The 21802-nt window shown below is 38.9% G+C and overlaps 1 protein-coding gene across 2 annotated transcripts; it reads left to right on the forward strand.

Moving 5' to 3' along the window:
- Positions 1-306: 306 nt before the first annotated feature.
- On the forward strand, positions 307-19955 carry LOC129160602 (uncharacterized). Of its 2 annotated transcripts, XM_054737491.2 has the most exons (12): positions 307-437; positions 5670-5786; positions 5926-6029; positions 6500-6772; positions 6872-6965; positions 7089-7156; positions 7249-7467; positions 7570-7635; positions 7713-7835; positions 7969-8019; positions 8098-8160; positions 8241-19955. In XM_054737491.2, the coding sequence occupies exons 2-12, from the start codon at positions 5678-5680 to the stop codon at positions 17748-17750; spliced, it is 10680 nt and encodes a 3559-aa protein (XP_054593466.1). In that variant the 5' UTR covers positions 307-437; positions 5670-5677; the 3' UTR covers positions 17751-19955. The 2 variants fall into 2 exon arrangements, with proteins under 2 accessions (XP_054593466.1, XP_054593465.1); XM_054737490.2 differs by lacking the exon at positions 307-437 and having other exon boundaries at positions 4867-5786.
- Positions 19956-21802: the final 1847 nt, after the last annotated feature.

The raw sequence follows: 21802 nt of genomic DNA on the forward strand, positions 1-21802 counted from the left end.
TAGCTCTATTGCCCATCATCATCAAAGCTGAGTCCACGTATCTTCGGCTTCGTGAGGGGGCGGTCTCATGTAAAACCGAAACCATACATGGATGTAACGTGGTCTGTCGTTCAAGAAACTGATTGGTTTATTTTGAAATTTCCGAGTCTGGCTTACTGATTGGACGATAGTACATTGTGTGTTGAATAAACTTCAATCTAATTGGGAGTTTTTTTCCACGTGATGTTTTCCATCCCGCCGATTGGCTCACAGTTTGGCTATATATGTGTCATTTGAACTGCATCTAACGTCTTTTTTAGTAAGACTTCTCAGAGTGCACACGTACGTTTGTTTGGATCTTTATCTGTTGCGTTTCTTGTTCTCTGTCGTTTGTTTTAGTATGTTTGTTTATTTTTAAGCATTTTTAGTTGTTTTCATCTTGTTCACTTCTTGTCATGGTGAGTAATGAATGCTTTGATAAATAACTTCTTGTCATGGTGAGTAATGAATGCTTTGATAAATAATTTCTTGTGCAGATCTTTAAGCAAGCAGTTTTATTATCCCTGTGATTTAATTTGGAACCGAGTAAAGCTAACTGGTTGGATGGTGTGGATTCAGTTACACAGAGAGTGAAAGTGTTTGCTCAGTGCGCTAATCTGCCTATCTTTTTTGTTGAGAGATCAGCAGTGTTTGGATCCACAAAGTGTGACTACTTTGATAGTGGAAACTGTGTTTATGGCTTATTTTGTGCATTTAAAGTTCAACCGCCATTGATAGTTGTTAAAAGTTGTTAAACCTGTGCATATGAAACAAAAAATAACGCTTTTTGTTATCGATTTATTGTGAAATAACGGAAGGTGTGCTTGCTCCTTTTCCTGTTGAGCGGTTGTGATTTCTGTCCATTGACTGCGTAAGTGCTCCGTGTGTCTCCGCACTGACGCAGAAGAATGTAACGGTTTCAATATTGATTGCTGAAGTATGTTACAAAGTTGTAGACATATTCGTTTTGTGGGTCATTTTTGTCACGTTTTATTTAATAGTCAATACTTGAACATTTTTCTGCATAGCAATAAAGACGTAAATGCTACATGTGCGTTTGAGAAGCAATGGCCCATCCGCCATTTTGGGTGGGTGTTTCAGTCTTCAAATGCAAGGGAACTTGTCCGTCTAACGAATGCAATGTGTTGAATGGCTTCCCATTAAACATGGCGCTGTTTCCGTCATTTTGGGTGGGTTTTTTAACTTCAATGATGTGAGTGGGTACCCATCTAAGATGGCGGTCAGCTGCTACGTCATTTCTTCCTTCAGTCGTGTAGATCAGGGATTCCCAAAGTGTGGTGCGTGCGCGAGCTGCCGCTAGGGGGTGCGCGAGGTGAAAAGTGTAATGGCTGCAGAGCTCAGAGAATTCTGTCAAAAGTCACCATTAGCGTAGCCAGAAACTCATTTGTGGGTGGTAGGGATCATGATAAAGATCTATTGGAGATCTAACCCAACTTTTGGACTGCTCTGCCAGTCACTGTGGCTCAAGCTGAGAGGAGCTTTTCAAAACTTGATCAAGTCATACCTGAGGTCACCTATGTTTCAGGGGCGGCTGACTAACCTGGCTCTGATTAGTATCAATCACTCAGTAGGGGAGCAGATTTCATATGTTGACATTATTGATGACTTTGCATCAAGGTTAGGTTTTAATTTTAGTTTGTGTTTTCTGTTCTAAGTGTAATGCTGTAGTGATTATCTTTAGTTTGTTATGTGTGAAATAATTTTGCTATTTAGTAGGGCTGCACGATATTAGGGAAACCTGCGATATTCGATAACAGTGCTTAATTTTGCAATACCGATATTACTCACGATAGATGAACAAATACTAAAGTATGCAGTGTTGATGTCGTCTGGTGTGTGACGTCTGCTCTGGGTTCAAAGCAAACAAAAACTAATGCATGAATTCCATTACAGCATACCATTTTTATTGAAAAAATATGCAGCTGCACCTGCTACTGTATTAGCAGCAAAACAACAAACTGCATGCAGGCAGTTTCTCAGTGACTTTAAAACATCACCTCCACCATAAAACTTTTTCTGATGCTCCAAATACAGGAAAACATCCCTTACCAGGGTTTTTGAATAAATAAAAAAAAAACAGAAAATAAGTTTAAATGTTAAATAATAGTTAACATCACTTAAATGCAACAGCAAATTCTCTCATTGCTACTGAACATTTTCTCCACTTATGTGGTTATGATATAAGGCTGTTGCTGTAATTGGGAAGTGAACTGTGCTGGGCCAAACTAGGAGAATATTAAGATTTTCTGAGGGAAAGAGAAAAACAATTGTCTACCTTTCAGAAGAGGAACTGGCAAAAAACTACATGGAAAATATGTGAAAACGTTTGTTTTTAACCCCAAATTGAACAAGTTTACCTGGATCTCAAAAAGCAGCTCAGATGATGAAACTGCAACTATGACTCTGATAACAAGCTAACAAATTGAACTAGCTCCTCTAAGATAACCGGCTAGCAGAGCTTCTGACTGACAGTGTATGTGCAGCAGCAAATCAACTATCCTGATTAACAAGGTTATAAAAGATCATAAATGAAAAATCACTTTGATGTGTGGGGGAACTTTTCCAGGCCCTCTTTAGCAGGGTGGGACTGGGAGGAGAGTGCTGTAGCCTTTTAGCTGGAAGCTAACTGGAGCCTGGGGCTAACGGTGGGTTGGTTCACAGGCACGTGTCGGAGTCAACCCCGTTATTATCAGCTGCTTAATGACACCGAGCGGACTCACGTTCACGTTTGAAAGCAACACTGATTACAGAAACCTCAGCACAAAGTGAGTTCGTTAATCTGAGCCAGCATGACGAACAAGGGAAGCGAGCGGCAGTGGAAAGCGGGGGGCAGAGCAGAGATAGTGGAATTTTGGGGTAAGGGTCTACGTAGGGGGCGGGCGTATTACGTGAACGGACCCGTCTGATTGGCTGCATATCAGAAGGGCTACATTTGATTGGTCAAATAATACTTCCGCTTAAAAAACAGAGTTGGTTTACAAAAAGTTGATGTATGACACGGATACCTCAAAGGGGGACTTGCCCGGGGAGTAATTCCATGTAGAACCGCCACTGGGAACAAGCACAATTCAGCCAAAGTTTCATCATCAGGGAACATTTTCTGTGAGAAGTCTCTCTGAGAAACCGGGTTTGGAAAACTCTCGCTTCAGTGGAAGGAATCTTCCTGCATGGTTCTGCAACGATCTCCAAGCCCCTCTCCACATCTTCAGCTCGCTGTGCACCTTATGTACATGCTGACAGTGAGCTGCACTGAGCGGTGTCCAGCTCAGATGTTCAGAAGGGAATCTTTTCTTGAGTGATTTAGCAACATCTGCGATTTGCGAAACGAATAAAGTGTCAGTTCGTCTGCGTGCGTCGGAGTAATTCTTTCTTTCTCCGTCAAAATAAATGGCCAAATACGGGAACTGTCCGGTCAACACAAGCCCTGCTTTTAACTGTTCTGTTTTCTTGTGAAAATAGATCAAATTAAACTTGATTAACACCAGAGGCAGGCGCACTGCGCCATTATCTCTGTCACTATAAATGAGGGAAAAATAAAATGATCGGATCCTTTTCTGACCTTCCCCACCTACAAAGTTTAATTACAACAATCAAACGTGACAGAGCCTGGATTTGTATTCTGAAGTCTAAACATGTTTTTTAAAAAGAAACGTATGACAAAAGTGGCACCTGCTCAGTAAAACCACCAACAGGGTGTAAAATATCAAAATATTGTAGGCAGAGACGGGCTACAGCTTCTGGATCCACTTTATATAAATCGTTTTATTGATTATCATCTTATGAAAGAGCTTTGACGTACACGAGCGACTGGTACCGGCTGTTGTCACCTGTTGTGAGCAGCGCTCTGCTGTCTGACGGTTTTGTGTTCTGGGGCAGCGGCTGGATCTCTGGGACTTGGAGCTCTCTTAGTCTCCTACACATCTTTGGGGGCAGATCTGTGGCCCCTCACGCTCTCTATTGGATGCTTTTATAGAGAAATCTTACATAAACAAGCGCGTGTACACACACAAGTGCTCACACGGTGCTCTCATAAGTATGGGGTTGGGCACGTTCCACACATGTCTTAACGCTGTCGTTGCCACTAAATGCACTATGATTTATTATTATCGTGTGATTGTATTTCTTCAAGTTGACACAGTGATGGCTTGCTCCTGTTGTGTTGTTGTGTGTCCCATTTTTTCTCTCTCTTTCTGCAGGCCTAGAAGCAGACTCTTGTTCATTATTGTTTATTTTTGTGGACCCCCACCCCCTTTTTCTCCCCCCACCTTTTGTCTTTGTCTTTATCTTTCACCTCTGATTCCGTGTCTGGTCGGAATGACAAATTATTCAAAAGCAATAAAGTTTAAAGTATCAGACGTGACATTAGCTTTGATGCTCCACCTGAGAGTAAATCTGTAAGGCTTTTCACCAACATTCAGACATCAATTCTGTTTGCTTCACAGCCAGACAGGACACGGGGGAAAAATTATAATAAAAATAATGTAATATTGTGAGTTTATTTTTAGTCATGCGAAGTTTAATGTAGAAATAAGTAAAACGTTATTAAAAGTTACAGTACTTAAAGCTAAACTGAGATTAAGTAAAATAATGTAAATACCATAAGACTATTCAAAAGTTTGACTGATAACAATGGGGTGTTTAAACTATTAAAGTTGCATTGTTTAAGACTAAATTAAAAAATATGTTGTGACTGAATATTTCATACAATGCAGTTATAAATAAATGTTTTTTAGTACATGTATTGCTGACTATTTAAATTAGTCTAAGCATTCTATATAAAATACAGCAGGTGTATGTGCACTTTCATAAGTGCAAGTAAGTACTAATCAAACTTGACATTTAATAACTTTTGATATTTTTAAACAATAGTTTGAAATTTAGCATGATTTAAAACTTCATTCTTGGGGTTTGATTAGATATTTTCATTTTTATATTATGATTCCTTGTTCAGGGGTTATCAGTAAAGTAGTAATAATTATGTTAATGTATTTTGTCATAGATGTCACACACAAGTTATGAATTTTTATCCTTTAAATTAGATTATACTGTGATTAACTCATTTAAAGAGCAAGTTGCCCCCAAATCAACTTTTTTTCTGATAAACTATATAAATGTGTGTCTAATCGTGCTACAGAAATGCGCAGTCAATAGTTCTGCACTTTAGTGCATTTTAGTTAAGATTTTAATTTTCTGCCTAAAACTGTCAGTGTTGTGCCGTTGTCAGATAAAAACTCTGCACTGCATTTGAATTTAAATCTGTCATAGCTATTGACTAAGAGGTACACAGTGATGTTAGATGGTAGATTATGATGTCACAATGTTGTGAGTGTGTGTATTTGTTTGTGGCTCTACCCTCTCTGTCTGCTAGACAACAGCATTTGTTGCATTTTTCAAACAGGAAGTGGGAGTTGAGTAAGAATGTGGTCATGGGTGACTTGCTCTTTAAAATTTAGGATTGTTTTTACATTTATATAAGTTTAGCAAATTGATGGTTGCATAAGATTCTAAAAGGTGTGAGTGAGTGAGTCTAATTCTGTCTTTACTGAGTACAGACACATGATAACATAGAAATCCATAGTGTTTGTGTTGCTTTTCTAATAGTGCTGTCATGTATTTTATGTTTCAAACAGCATTCACTATGCCTGGCAAAGAGTCCAAACGCAAGGCGGATGCTGCTAAGCGCAGCAATCGTCCAGCTCCGCCTATTCGTATCGGGATTCCAACGCACAGCAATGATGATGCTAATTGTATGTATTGCAGTATTATTTCGCAGAACAAAATATTGTAGTGTTTTGCAATTCATTTAATCTATACTGTATTTATGTAAGATGAAAAATTATTAGCCAAAAAGATTGTTAATTTTTGTGTGTGTTTTTGTTTTGTAAGTTTCTGGAACTGGCTTTCGTCATCGAGTTCGTCGTTGGCCGACCAGTGTGATTTCTAACAAAGCTCACAAGTTGGTCCTTCCAGATGAGATTCCTGAGAAGAAAGTGAGTGTAATGTCCACAAATATTTAAAATATAAATATAGATTTTCTTCCAATACTATCTAGCAGTACTCTGGGATTCTAAGGAAACGATCAGATGGTGTTGAAGCCGCTATCAGTTACAGTGCTGCAAACAGACTGAATCGGCTTCTTTTTGACATGTGCCTCAAGTCTACCAACTTTTGAATCTTAATAGAAAACCTAGTTGTGTTCATCTTCCTTTTTAGTCGGTGCTTCTCAATCTGTGATTTAGAACTTAAGCTGCTCAGTTATTTTTACATATCTTTATTTGTATTTATGTTGGTGTATTCTGTGATTAGTTTTACCATTTCATGTTTTATTGTTTGTAAACTTTGACTGTTTAATGTGATCTCTTTCTTCCTGAAAAGCATATTGCATTGCCGTTTGTATGAAATGTCATAGAAATACAGATTGTTTTATATTGAAATGTATTTATTAATTTTTCTAATTTAGTTCATCCTACTTGTTGGGGACTCCCACTTGAGGTCCGTGGCAGACGGCATAGTCCCTATGCCGGTTGGCGGCCTCGCTTTTGGTGTGATGTCCACTCCAGGAGCTTGTGCAGATCTTCTGCGCCTTGAGGTTTCACAGGCTGTGTTACCTCGGGAGCCTGATGCTGTTTGCGTCATGGCTCCTTCTAACAACCTTACGGCCAGCAGAACAGTTGAAGAGGCAGGGGATGCATTTGAGCGGTACCTTTTGGCTGTTCTCAGTCGCTGGCCTAAGGTGAGAGGCTGATTTGTGTAATTTTGAAGGTATGAGAAATGACAGTAAACGTACATCTTTAAAAATAATTGTATTCTTTCTTCTTTTTTTTTTTTTTAGGTTTTCTGTACCTCCATGATTCCCCGTTTAGTTGGTTCCTGGGAGCGTCAAGACCTGTTTCAGCAGGAGTACCACCGCAGATCGGCTAAGCTTGGTAAGTTGCAACATAATTAGATGAAACGGTAGTATTAACGACAAGCGTTATTGCTATTTACTCTTAGGTATCAAACAATCACAATGTATAACTTTACATGAATTTTTTCTTTCTGCTTCGAAGGTGTAAGTTATGTGCCGATCCACGATCACCTACCCAGGTACCGTCTTAAACTGTGGTGCCGTGATGGTGTAAGTATATTGCTTGGAAGAAAACAAGGTAAAGGTTCTTAAGTTTGAGATGATAAATTTGTATTTTCTTTTGTTCGTGTTTGTGGTTGCAGATCCACCTCAGTGATAATCACGGGATGCCTATACTCACGCAACTGATGTGGAATGCCTCCTATCAGTTCTTGGAGACACACGCACCAAAGCCACTGGTGCAGCACCAGGTGTCTCGTCCGCAGAAAGCGAGTATTGTGCCCCGTGTGGTTGTGAAGGGTGTGGAACGCATTCCACCTCCACGCCCTTCCGAATGGACGTTTGTGAGACCTAGCGGGAAGGTGAGAGACTTTATAAAGTATAAATATTGTAAAATGTTTATAATTTTAGGCAACTGGGCCAGTAATGCTTCTAAATGTGTTTTCTTTTATTTACCATTGCAGAGGAACCATTCAGGGGAATTTGAAAAGACTTCTAATTCCCCCAAGAAACGAGTGGTTGTTTCTAAGGTTTGTGAATGTTTTTGATTGATCTTTTTCAAAGAATTTTGATTAGATGATAATATGTGGTGAATTTTCTTCAATAGGCTGATGACACTTCAGTGGCCTTGAAGGAGTGTTTCATCCCCCTGAATCCCGTTAGGTTCTCACCTTCAATTCTGGCTGCCATGGACACGATTGCTCCAGCGGATGGTCCCACAGATATACAAGTAGCTTTAAAGCAAAAGTTTATTATTATCTTTTAATGTAAAGTGTAATGTTGTTCCTGGTGCTTGTAATATGGGCTGTCTGTATGGTATATTTGAAAATATTGTACTTAACCGTATTATTTTCTGTTTGTAGACTACATCTGTGCGACATTTTAAGAAAGCAGCTAGGCGTGTCCAGCAGGAGGTTGATTCATTAAATTATCTGGCATACAAATACATTGTGGTGTTATTTTTCTTCACCGTTGTTGTTCTTGAATTATAGGTTGCATCCACACCTTGCATAAATCCTCTTGCAGAGGTGGAGTCTGTTCGGTCTAGGAAGGAGGTAAGAAGCGTGTGTTTCAAACATAAAATCTAAACTAATCTTTATTGACGATGTATTGACCTTTAATTTCTTCTGTATAGGTGTTGGACTGTGACCAGCCGCCTTCACCCCACCATCAGGAGGCATCTGGTTGTCCTGGGTCTGTCTCTGGGTCTGTTGCTGCCCATGCTGTGATGCTTCCTTCTGGCCATCATGCGCATGCATCACCCAGAGGTCAGTCTGCTAACACCCCTTCTTGCGTGCGTTCACAGGTTTTGCTGTCGTCTCTAGTTCCAGAGACAACTGTTCAAAATCCTGTTGTAAATAATTTTGATAAAGATAAAACAATTTTACACAACAATGATACAGTTTTAGACTCTGTCCTAGGATCATTTCACCAGGGAGATGGGCGTTTTAAATATGGGGGAGTTCAGTGTGCAGCTATTACTGTTGTTGCTTTAACAAAGCACAAACAGAAGAGTGTTTTCTCTTGGGATTTTGCCGTGTTGGATAATGTTGTTGAGTTAGGAGATGAGCTGTACACAGATTTTCGCGACAACAAGAAGATTAGAGGTGGACATGAGTTTCTCTCTGTTCCAGACTTGCCAAAGGAAATTGACATGGAAGAACAGCGTTTTAAGCTTGTTTATGGGGATTTCGTTTTAGGAGATGTAGATGTAGCTGAAGGCGAGTTAATAGATGCTGGTGTGTACACTCCTCTCCTGGATGGATTGAAGAAGATGTGCACACAGCATGAAACTTGCATTATGACATTAAGTGGCAATACTTGTGCTATCATTTGTGATAATGGACGTTATGCTGTAGTAGATTCCCATGCACGCTCCGCAGACGGCATGGTAGACCCGACAGGACAGAGTGTAGTTCTGTACTTTGCGAACCTTGATAATGTTTTTCAACATTTTCAGAGGTTTGCTAGTGAACTGGTGGGATCTCAGAGGTTATTTGAGATCACTGGAGTGGATATTGTTCAGATGGACACATTTAAACATGTATCTGAACAAACAGATGACATTGACATAAACCCTGTTATTTTTGTTAGTGATGCTAGTACTAAAGATTTTCATTTCAGTCCCGTTTCTACAGACGTGTCACAGGCATTGAGTAAATGTCTGAATGTGAAGTCTGCGATGGTTGAATCATCTCCTGTTCCTTCATGTAGCACAAGTGTGGTTAACGTTGATGATGACAACAGTATTGTAAACAATGATACAATTTTAAGCTCACTTACAGGATCATTTAATCAGAGCGATGGGCGTTTTAAATATGGCGGCGTTCAGTGTGCAGCAATAAGTCTTGTTGCTTTAACTAAGCACAACATACAAAGTGTTTTTTCATGGGATTTTGCCATGTTAGACAATGTTGTTGTTTTGGGCGATGAGCTGTACACATATTTACGTGACAGTAATCTAATAAGTGCTGGGAATGTGTTTCTTTCTGTTCCAGAATTGCCAAAGGAAATCGTTATGGGCAAACAGACTTTTAAGTTGAATTATGGGGATTTTGTTTGTGGAAATGTAGATATCGTTGAAGGCGAACTTATAAATGCTGGAGTGTACACTAGTCTTTGGGATTGTTTGAATAAGATGTGTACACAATATGAAACATGTTTTATTACACTTGGAGACAATACTTGCGCTTTACTTAGTGAAGATGGACATTATGCTATTGTTGATTCACATGCTCGTTCTGCAGATGGAATGGTTGACCCAAACGGTAAAAGTGTAATTCTATATTTTAGTAGTCTTGACAATGTTTTTAGATATATTCTGAGGTTTGCCAGTAAATTAAATGGAACTCAGAAGTTATTTGAGATTAGTGGAGTTAACATTGTTCAGATGGACACATTAAAAAATGTTTCTGAACAAACAAGGTTGCCTCCAACAACAGGAAAGGAGGTTAGGCGTGAAGAGTCATTTCCACTCTCGGAACCAAAAAAGTTACAGACAGATGACACCGACATAAACCCTGTTGTTTTTGTTAGTGATGTTAGCACTAAAGATTTTCATTTCAATCCCATTTCTAGAGACGTGTCACAGGTGTTGAGTAAACGTCTGAATGTGAAGTCGGCAATGGTTGATGAATCATCTCGTGTGATTGGTGAATTGGGTGTACCATGCATGAATCAATCAATAGTGGCAGATGGAAACTGTTTTTTTAGAGCACTTAGTCAAGCTGTTTATAGCACCCAGGAATATCATAGAAAAATCCGTCTTGCTTTGGTCAATCAGTTAAAAAAGAATCCTCAAACGTATCAAACCATTTTAAGAAGTGAGTATTCCTCAGTTTCGCAGTACCTCACCTCATCCAGGATGCAGTACGTTGGCAGTTGGGCAACTGAAGTGGAAATTCAAGCTGCTGCTGATTATTTTGGCATTAACATATTTACTTACTGTAATGATAAATGGCTTAAATATACTTCCAACAGCATCTTTTCACAGCAGGCTGTTTATTTGGAGAATAGTAATGGTAACCATTATGAGACAGTGGTTTGTGTAAAACAACCTAACACAGGAACTTGTTATGGTTATTGTGGCCCTGTAGATAGTGTTTCTGGTAGATACAATACTCGACATGCTGCTACAGAACATTTAAAATGTTCAGTAGAAACTGTGACGCTTGAGCCGAGTTCCATAGATACAGATGGTGTTGGTGTTCATTCAAATACTTTATTTACTCCTATGTCTGCAGATTTTTGTAAAACTCTGTGTAATCGGTTGAAAATTGATTTTGAGAAACACAATTCCCAAGAGTCCACATCAGGTGGGCCTTTAGGAAATGTGTGTAAGACAGAACATATTATTGAAGATGGTAACAGTTTTTTTAGAGCTGTAGCTCATGTAATTAGTGGGTCACAGAAGGGCCATCGTAAGATCAGACTCGCTGTTGTTTCTTATATGTCCAAAAATGCTGAAGAGTGTGAGAAGTTTCTGGGAAAAGAACATGCTTCTGTGTCAGAATACATAAAAAAGTCACAGATGAATTATGTCGGTCACTGTGCTACAGATGTAGAATTTAGAACTACAGCCAGTGTTTTAGGGATACCCATATTTATCAACAATGGCACAGAGTGGGTCAAATATAGTTCTCAAGCTGGTAATTTCGTCACTGAGGGACTATATTTGTCAAACTGTAATAATCATTTTGAACCCATTATTTGCATAAGACTGGGTAATAAAGAAACATGCTTTGGGTTTTGTAAAGTTGATTCTTTGTCAGACAACGTAAACAAATGCAGGTCAACTATGATGCAGGTAAATGCTGACCCAAACATGGAAAAGGTAAAAACGAGGAAGAGTTTTTCCAGATATTTAAAGCAAAATAAGGCTCATGCAGAAGCCTCTAATTATAAAACGATAAGTGCAGTTAAAGACAAAATAAAAAGTCAGAAGAAAAATGCATACAAGGAACATGTTGCTTACAGAATGAAAAAGATCAGCACGACCAAATTTAAATACAAATTTCTTCTTGCACATAATGAGAAAGTGAAAAAGATGGCTTTGTTTAACTACCATTGCAACTTGTCTAAGAAAGAGAAAGTTAAACAGAGGGCCAAACATAGGTCCATTTTCAACTACCATCATAATTTGGCTCACAAAGACAAAGTTAAACAGAGGGCCGTTTTCAACTACCATCATAATTTGGCTCACAAAGACAAAGTTAAACAGAGGGCCGTTTTCAACTACCATCATAATTTGGCTCACAAAGACAAAGTTAAACAGAGGGCCGTTTTCAACTACCATCATAATTTGGCTCACAAATTCAAAGTTAAACAGAGGGCCGTTTTCAACTACCATCATAATTTGACTCACAAAGACAAAGTTAAACAGACGGCCAAACATAGGTCCATTTTCAACTACCATCATAATTTGACTCACAAAGACAAAGTTAAACAGAGGGCCAAACATAGGTCCATTTTCAACTGCCATCATAATTTGACTCACAAAGACAAAGTTAAACAGAGGGCCAAACATAGGTCCATTTTCAACTACCATCATAATTTGACTCACAAAGACAAAGTTAAACAGAGGGCCAAACATAGGTCCATTTTCAACTACCATCATAATTTGGCTCACAAAGACAAAGTTAAACGCAGGGCCATTTTCAACTACCATCATAATTTGGCTCACAAAGACAAAGTTAAACGGAGGGCCATTTTCAACTACCATCATAATTTGGCTCACAAAGACAAAGTTAGACGGAGGGCCGTTTTCAACTACCATCATAATTTGGCTCATCAAGACAAAATGAAAGAGTTGAGTAGAAAGAAATACCTTAATGTTAAACATAAGACATGTTTAATAGAAAGTATCCAGCATAAAAGAATGCTGATTAAAGTAAATTCACAAAACTTTGATTTTGTTGTAGATCAGTTTTTAGAGAAGGTGAAAGATGGACCTGATTTTGTGTGTTGTGTCTGCTCACGGTTGTTGTTTAGACATCAGGTCTTAAATTTTAATCAAGAATACTATAGAAAAACCAAAGAAATGTCACTTATAGCAGATAAATGTATAAGTGACAATCATCTACACAAATGCAATGATGCGTGTAGATTACCTTGCAAATTGAATGTATGTAGAAATAAACTGTACATCTGTTACACGTGTCATTATAAAATTAGTAAATGTCAGATACCCCCAGAAAGTTCAATCAACAGGCTGACTGTTGATCCCATCCCACCTCAACTGGCATGTTTAAATACATTAGAGCAACATTTAATAGCGATGAATATACCATTTATGAAAATGTTGGCTCTGCCCAAAGGTGGTCAGAATGGGGTTCATGGCCCGATATGTTGTGTTCCTGCAAATATAGTGGAAACGTGCAGTTTGTTACCACGTACCAACATGGAGGGGTCTTTATTACCTGTAAAGTTAAAGCGTAAATTGACATATAAAGGACACTATGATTATCAGTATGTTGACACACAGCATGTTCAGGAAGCTCTTCAGTATTTAAAACATCATAATTTGCATTACAAAGATGTAGAGTTCAATGAGTCTTGGATTAACACTTTTACTCAGGAAGATGAGTCATCGGTCTTGGAAGACGATAGTGGTTCTAGTAAAGATGAAGATACTTGCATAGATGGAGAAGATGAGTTATTGCATGACAGACAACAGCACTGTATGTTTCAGGACACCTGTCTCATGCCAGTAGATATAGGACAAGAAGCATTGGACCAGTATGTGGATAACATATTAAATTTAGCTCCAGGTGAAGGTAACAATCCAGTGAAATTGCTTTCAGATTTTACAAATGAAGCAAAATGTTTTCCCGTCTTGTTTCCTTCAGGATCGAATACTTACTATGAAAGCAGACAATTTCGTTTGACTCTGAATCGGTATTTCAACAACAGGCTTCTTCATGTCGATGGTCGATTTGCTAACAATGTAGAATATATATTTTTTGCACAGTACATGTCTGAACTAGAGCAAGTTGTGTCCAAAGTTTCTATAGCTTTGCGTAAAGGTAAAAGCGGTGAATCTCAGAAGTTGGGTAATTTGATACAGGATCAGGATTCTTTGAATAAGCTGTTAGAGTTTGATGATGGCTACCGGTTTCTTAAACCAATTCGCGGCACACCTGCTTTTTGGCAATCTGCACAGCGAGACCTCCTGGCCTGTGTAAAAATGTTGGGCAAACCTACTTGGTTCGCATCATTTTCGTCGGCAGATTTGAGGTGGACTAACCTTCTTTATAGTATTTTGAAACAGGAAGGCAGAACAGAGACAGTGGAACAGCTGGAGTGGGCTGATAAATGTGACCTCCTACGTAGGAATCCAGTAACTGCTGCCCGAATGTTTGATTTTAGATGGCATGTCTTCTTAAGGGAAGTGCTAATGTCTCCTGCCAATCCCATTGGTAAAATAGAAGATTATTATTATCGTGTTGAGTTCCAGCAGCGTGGTTCTCCTCACTGTCATTGCCTTTTCTGGGTTTCTGGTGCTCCCATTTTAGATAAGAACACAGATGAGGAGGTCATTGCATTTGTTGATGAATATGTGACATGTGAACTTCCTTCTGAAGACGATTCACTACATGAAGTTGTCTCATCTGTCCAGCAGCACTCCAAACGGCATTCAAAGACTTGTAGAAAGAAAAAAACTGTTTGTCGTTTTAATTTTCCACGACCCGCATCTGTTAGAACTTTTATTAGCCGCGGTGAAAAGTATCAAGATGCAGTGAAGAGTTGCAAGTGTGATAAAACAGATAGCACTGTACAGTGTGCCTGTGCGTCTCAAGATAAAGGTCGTAAACAGGAAATGGACAAAGAAGTAGCAAGTGCCATTTTAACTAAAGTGAAGACTGCTATTTCTAGTGAAGACTGTCCATATAACAGTGTAGAAGGTCTGTTTCAGGGCCTAGGTATCAGTCAGGAACTATTTGAAATGGCATATAAACGATTTAGTCGAAATACACATGTTGTTTTGAAAAGGGAAGTTAATGAAATCTGGATTAATCAGTATAGCAAGTTGCTGTTAAAAGCTTGGAATGCTAATCTTGATATCCAGTATTGCGTCGATGCTTATGCGTGCTGTGTATACATAATATCATACATGTCTAAAAGTGAACGGGAAATTGGCCTTCTGCTTGCTAATTCTCAAAGAGAAGCAGCCAAAGATGGTAATCTTAGTGCAAAAGAGGCCTTGAAGAGTCTTGGCAATGTTTATCTTCATAATCGGGATGTTTGTGCGCAGGAAGCAGTCTACAGGCTAACTAACATGCATCTAAAGGAGTGTTCTAGGAAAGTTGTGTTTGTTCCCACCGGTGATAATATAGTGAAAATGAGTTTGCCTATTTCTGTTTTGAGGCAAAAAGCAGCATCACAGGATCTTACTTCAGATGACATGTGGATGACCGGATTAGTTGATCGTTATAAGAAGAGGCCAAATGATGATGTGTTCAATGATATGTGCCTGGCTACGTTTGCATCAGAATATCGTGTTTTGAGTAAAAACGAAAAATGTAGAAATCCTATAAAGTTAAGTAATGATTTAGGATTTGTTACAAAAAGAACTCGGACTAAACCAGCGGTTGTTCGTTACGCGCGTTTCTCTGAAACCAAAGACCCAGAGAAATTTTTTCAAAGCATGTTGCAGTTGTTTTTACCGTACCGCCATGATAGTCAACTTAAGCTTAACTGTGAAACTTTTGAGGAATTTTACAGAACTGGTTTAATTAGATTTTTTGATGGAACAAACCACTCTGTAAAGGCTGTTGTAGATTTAAATCGGAGTAAATTTGAGTTAGAATCTGATCATTTGGATGCTGTGAATAATCTAGTCGGTGATGTAATGTTAGAAGATGCATGGTGTGAGTTGTGTCCGGCAGTTGAAATGGAACGTTTGGAGTGTGTTGAAATACTGAAAGAATCAGAACCGACAGTAAGTGACGAGGCAGAAGTAATCCCAGATTTGGCTCCATGTTCAAACCAAACTGCACATTTAGAGAAGAGAAACACGATGAGTAGAGGTGAAGGTCTGGCATTGATTAGGTCTTTAAATGAAAAACAGTTTTCTGTTTTTAATCAAATCAGGCAGTGGTGTGTAGATAAAGTTAATGGTAATAACCCTGAACCGCTGCATGTTTTTGTTACAGGCGGGGCGGGCGTTGGGAAAAGTCATTTAATTCGAGCAATTGAGTATGAAACGCAGAGATTACTGTCACCAAGCTGTAGACATCCTGATAATGCATGTATAGTATTGGCAGCTCCTACTGGGATTGCAGCATATAATTTAGGTGCAACAACAATCCACACTACACTGTCTATAGGAAAGGATGTACGCTTACCGTACACTCCTCTGGGTGAAGAAAAACTAAATTCTTTACGTACAAAATATTGTGATCTGCAGCTCCTTATTATTGATGAAATATCAATGGTAGATCATAACCTGTTGTCCTATGTTCATGGTAGATTACGTCAAATTAAACAAACGGGTGATTTTTCACCTTTTGGAAATGTCAGTGTAGTGGCTGTTGGAGATTTCTTCCAGCTACCTCCTGTTAAAGGGAAGCCACTCTATTCTGATGGTGTAGGTAGCAACTTATGGTCAAGCCTATTTAAAGTTGTACAGTTAACTGAAGTCGTTAGACAGAAAGATGCTGTGTTTTCTGGACTGCTAAATAGAATCAGAACTCATACAAAAGGTACACCATTATTACCTGAGGATTTAAAGGTTTTAAAAACGTGTGAAACCGGTGAGGCAAGCTCAGCATTGCACATATTTGCAACAAATAATCAAGTAAATAATCACAACATCCATCAGTTATGTCACGTTTGTCCTGATTACATATCAATTACAGCCAAAGATTATGTTAATGATAAAAGAACAGGCAAACTGAAGTTGTTGGAAGGGAATCATGCCAGAGCTTCTAATACTAACTTGTCAGAAGTGTTACAGTTGGGGAAGGGTGCTCGTGTAATGTTGTGTAAAAATGTGGATCTCAATGACGGTTTGGTAAACGGAATTTGTGGTACATTGACAGAAATGGTAATGTTAGAAAATGACACCTTTCCTAAAAAGGTTTATGTTCAGTTTGATGACCATCGTGTCGGCTTGCAGAGGAGGAAAACCTCCCAGTCTCTGTCAGCAAATTTAGCTGGATCTACACCTATTGAACCCGAGGAGGAAAGAGCCACTGTTAAAGGTGGATTACGTCGACAATTTCCTCTTAAATTAGCTTGGGCGGTTACGGTTCATAAAGTTCAGGGACTCACTCTTGAAAACGCCGTTGTTAGTTTTAGGAAAATATTTGCACCAGGTCAAGCATACGTAGCACTTAGCCGTGTAACAAGTCTTTCAGGGCTCACAATTCAGGACTTTGATGAAAAACGAATCTATTGTAAAGATGACATTACAGTTGCAGTTAGTAATATGACACCTTTTTTGACTCCAAACTCACAGTTCGACAGATTTAACTCTTCTGCATTCACTGTGTTTTTAATGAATGTCCAAAGTCTGAATCGACACGTTAAAGACTTAGCTTTCTGCACACAGCATTTGCAACCTAATTGCATTGCTGTCACAGAAACATGGGTATCTACAGACAGATCAGATGCAGTACAGATTGATGGCTATAGTTTTTACAACTGCCCACGAGGTTTAGCTTATTCTAGTACCCATGAGTCTTTGATTGCTTTTCAAGAACAACAACATGGTGGTGTTGGCTTTTATACTGCAGATGGTGTGGCATTTAAAATGTTGCAGGCTCCAGACGTCAACTTGGAGAGTTTAGTGTATAACTTTGTTAACTTACACATAGTACTTGGACTCATTTATCGACCTCCTTTGTATCCCCTTTCTTTGTTTAAAGTAAATTTAACAAAGTTGCTTGATTGGCTGGAGGTACAAAGCGAGACATTAGTACTAATGGGAGATTTTAATGATGACATTTTAAAATCATCAACAATATTAAAACTTTTGACTGACAGAGGCTATGCCCAAATAGTCAAACAGCCAACAACCGAGAAAGGCACTTTAATAGATCATGTCTATGTAAAATCCAACAAGTATATAACAGAAGCATCTGTTATTCCAACATATTTTAGTGATCATCAGGGCATCATGTGTTATTTTACACGGCTTTAGTTTACCTCAAAAAGCACATTTGATTTGATCAACACCTAACTACAGAATTTGTAATGTAAAAAGGTGTGTGTGTGTGTGTGTGTGTGTGTGTGTGTGTGTGTGTGTGTGTGTGTGTGATCAATTTTAGCTTTACTTTTACTAATATTACCTTTCCTTACATGAGCTATCTCTACTGAGAGCAAAATCTATTTCGTTGTACATCTATGCAATGACAATAGAACATATATATATTGTACATATAGTCTGTCAGAACTTTTCTATATGAAATATATTGGATGTATTGTTTTTAAGCAGTGTACATGTTTCGATGCTGTTGAGGGGTTGTGCACACTCAGGACAACTTCGCTGCCGCGTTCCATGTGTGAGAGCAGGGGTTGCAGGACATTGTGCGCACAGGAGTGTAGCAAGATTTTTAAACTGTGGGTGTTGAAATTTCTCTGATGCATATAGGTGAGAAGTGTTACATTCGCAAACTATTTCGCTGTCGTGAGAGCAACGAAGGGGGTAATAACGCGCGGAACGTTTTGGTGTCGTGCATTTGTCATGGCACTAGAATTTCGGGTGTGGTGCAGCACCACGCCTATGTAGGAAAAACCACTAACTGCTGTTGTATGCTTCACCATTTCTGTGTTTTTTTTTTTTTTTTTTTTTTTCAAATTTCATGTCCCCAACTGACCTAGTCAAAATAACATTTAGCCATTTCCCTCCTTCTCTCAGCTCTAGAATGCTCTTTCCCCTTGTCCTCTGCATTAATCTCTCACCCACGTTTTAATCAAAACTAAAAACATTTCTGTCCAGATCAGCAATTAATACACTAATTTTATTGTTTTAATGTGTGTGTGTGTGTGTGTGTGTGTGTGTGTGTGTCATCTTCTTTGTTGCAAAATGTCTAGGATGTATTGGAAAGCTTTTAAACATGTCTTTTTTTTACATCAAAATTAAATGTGTTATTAAATTAAAAGCTTTCTAAAGGTTTCGTTTCCTGCATTAAGATGGCATTTATTGAAATTAAACTGAAAACCTTTTGTACAATTGGCTTCTCATTCATCACTATTGATGATGTAACAATTCAACACCAAATTATGCATGATGTTAAAAATTAAACTGGTTAATTACATGCTGTTTTAATGCAGGGTTTGCTTTACCTGGTAAAATGCACAAAAAAGCAAAGGCAATGGTCTGGTCTCCCACTTGTGGGACAGGGTTCAAATCCCTGTGTTGCCCTGCTAATTGTGTTGATCAGTGGAAAAAACTATTATTCAAAAAGGCGAAAAACAATAAAATGTAAGTTTAAAATCTTACTTGCTGCAATTCACCCTAGAACTAAACACCCATTTTGATTTCAAGGACAACTGATAAGATCACACCCATGGGCATTTCTAGCCTGCTTTTGTGAGTACTGAAGCACCCCTAAATTCATCTCTAGCACCCCTAAAGTTTAACATTTATTTATGTATTTTTACAATTTATGGTGATTTTTAAACACATTACTAATATCTAAAAACAATAGAACAAAACATTGTTTTACAAACAATAATATAGCAAATCTCCCCTGTCTCAAAAATGGTTTGATCGTGCTCACCTTTCCAGCCTCTACTCTGAGCCTTCCTGAGTGGCTGACATGCTGCCATTAGGAACCACGTTTCTTTCTGTGGGAAAGTCCTGAATCTACATTATTTTTCACAGGTCTTTGAATCTTGCATAAACTGATTGTGAGGTGAAAACAGCAGCTGTCAATCAAACTAGAAGGTGGGACTTTGACGCAGGTCTAGCCACTCACGAACCTCCAAATGGTAACGTCAGAGTGATCCAGGACTCATGGGAGATGAGCGCAGTGGAGAAATGCTGTTACAATAAAGGCTGAAGGGTTAAGCTTGGTTTATGCTTGACACATTCACTTTCCGCGCGGTGATGCGGCTCGCGGCTGGAACGCGCTTCACAACTCGCAGTGTTTATGGTTTGTGCGGCTCGTCTCTGCGGTGAGCCAATATTCTCCCAAACTGAACGGGGCAGCATGGAGCTCTACGGCATGCATCCAACACTACACCACAGTAGAAGTAGAAATCACTGTTTACAACATGGCATTTCAGCATTTTTAACAGCGTTCTCGTCTTTTCCGACAGTGCGAGCTATTTCTCTCCAAGAATTATTAACAACATGTTGATCACGGTGATCTTTGAGCGCTGAATCATACAAATGTCTGTATTTACGAACCTCTGCCGTGCCGGTCCGCCATGTTTTTCCGCGTCCGACCGTCCGCGTGGTTAGAAATTTTCCGAGGTGCGCGTTGCGAAAATCTTGGGCCGTGCGGAGACGCGGTGGAGGGGCGTGGTTGTTAAAATGACGCAACTTTTCCGCGCGGAGCCGTGCGGACCTCGCGGACGCGTCAAGCATAAACCAACCTCTAAACTTGCTCAGGTTCTTCAGTAATCAGACAGGCTGGTGCTAAAGAAGCCCAATAATAAGCTTCTAATACAGACAAGGTACTTGTGTTGTTTCATAGCCAAACCCTTTTGAATAGCATTTAACAGTTGAAAAAATCTAATTAAATCCTTGATTATTTCTTCAGACATGTCTGAGGAAAAAAATCAGAACATTAAATTTAAATCTAACTTATGTCAGAGATCAAAGTCACTAATTATTGTTTTCTCTCCTCTAAATTTCTACTGTAAGAGACTATTTGTCATTTTTGCTAAGCCACCATTCTGTTTTAGTTTTTTAATTTCTGGGGGGAAAAAAAGACAATTTATCAAAAAAATTGGATTTATTTCAATGGGATGTTGATATTAGTGGAAAATTGTGAAAAAAATCAAATCATGCATATGTCATACAAAGCAAACAATGTTTAAGGAAATGGTGCTATATTGATTTTGCTGAGCTAGTAAAAACATTTACCAGTGTTGTGTGATAAAATACAACAACTTTGGCATGTTTGTGACTTTATTTGTTGATGTTGTTCAAGTTTTAATTCATCTAGATGTTGCTGTCTTTAATTCACGTAAAATCTCTTTGAGCTGTTCTTGAGAGAACCAAAATCAATGTGGTGTAAATTGGTGTAAATTACACTGCATATTTTATCTAGAGCCAATTGTCTGTAGAAATTATTACACTTTTAAAAGTTTGTAGGTTGCACTGTAGAGAAAATGGATCACATGCAAGAACAATTTTCACATAGTTCAGTTAGAGGTTGCATTTATAGGCGCTTACCAACTGCATAAGTTCCTAGAACCATCCTTCCAGTAAGAACATTTTCACGTTGCATTCGCACAGCACTCAGAAACCTTTTGGAGGCGGCCATGACAAAACCACATACAGCAGTGTGAAATGTTAAGTGCCGGAATAACAACACCAAGAAGCTAAGCTCACAATTACACTAACGGGGCTGAGGAGGTGAGACTCTGCATCCCCTCTGAGCCCACCATTATATTACACGTCTCACCACTAGGGCATACTCTATCTTTACCACACTGGTGGTGTGATGACAGAGACAAACTTTAATGCTTTTCTGACCACGTTTTTTTTTAAGTTATTGTAGATTAAATTTATCTAGAGGGCGTTGTGACCAACCACAGAAAAATCCCAGTGAGGTCAGCTTTGGTTGACAAAGATGGTTTTCTGTTATTTTGACATTAATCAGACACTGTGTGTTCTTTCTAAAACCAGTGAGCTGAAAGGGGCGGAGCTACAGGGATTAAAACCAACAACCACATCAATGTGTTTGGTGCAGCCACGTGATGTCTCGGGCAGATCGGAGGCTGTTTGTGGAAGTTACAGTCAAACGTAAGGTCATGGCGTCACGCCAGAATTCGCCATGGCATCAAAGTCCCTCCCTATCTGGAAAGCTATCAGATCTGAATGGTCATTACAACATCATGAAGACAGTGCATGACCTTAGTGTCATGTTGACTAAATTAGAGGGGACAAATATGGGCATTTCACCATAAAACTAGACTTCCAATAGTCAGGGGGCGGGGCATAGGTGATGTCAGCTGTCCACATTATCTTTGTCTTCAGATGTGGTCAGTGATCACACAGACAACGTTTGATATACG

This window comes from Nothobranchius furzeri, chromosome 4 (genome assembly GCF_043380555.1).
Source record: "Nothobranchius furzeri strain GRZ-AD chromosome 4, NfurGRZ-RIMD1, whole genome shotgun sequence".
NCBI lineage: Eukaryota > Metazoa > Chordata > Actinopteri > Cyprinodontiformes > Nothobranchiidae > Nothobranchius > Nothobranchius furzeri.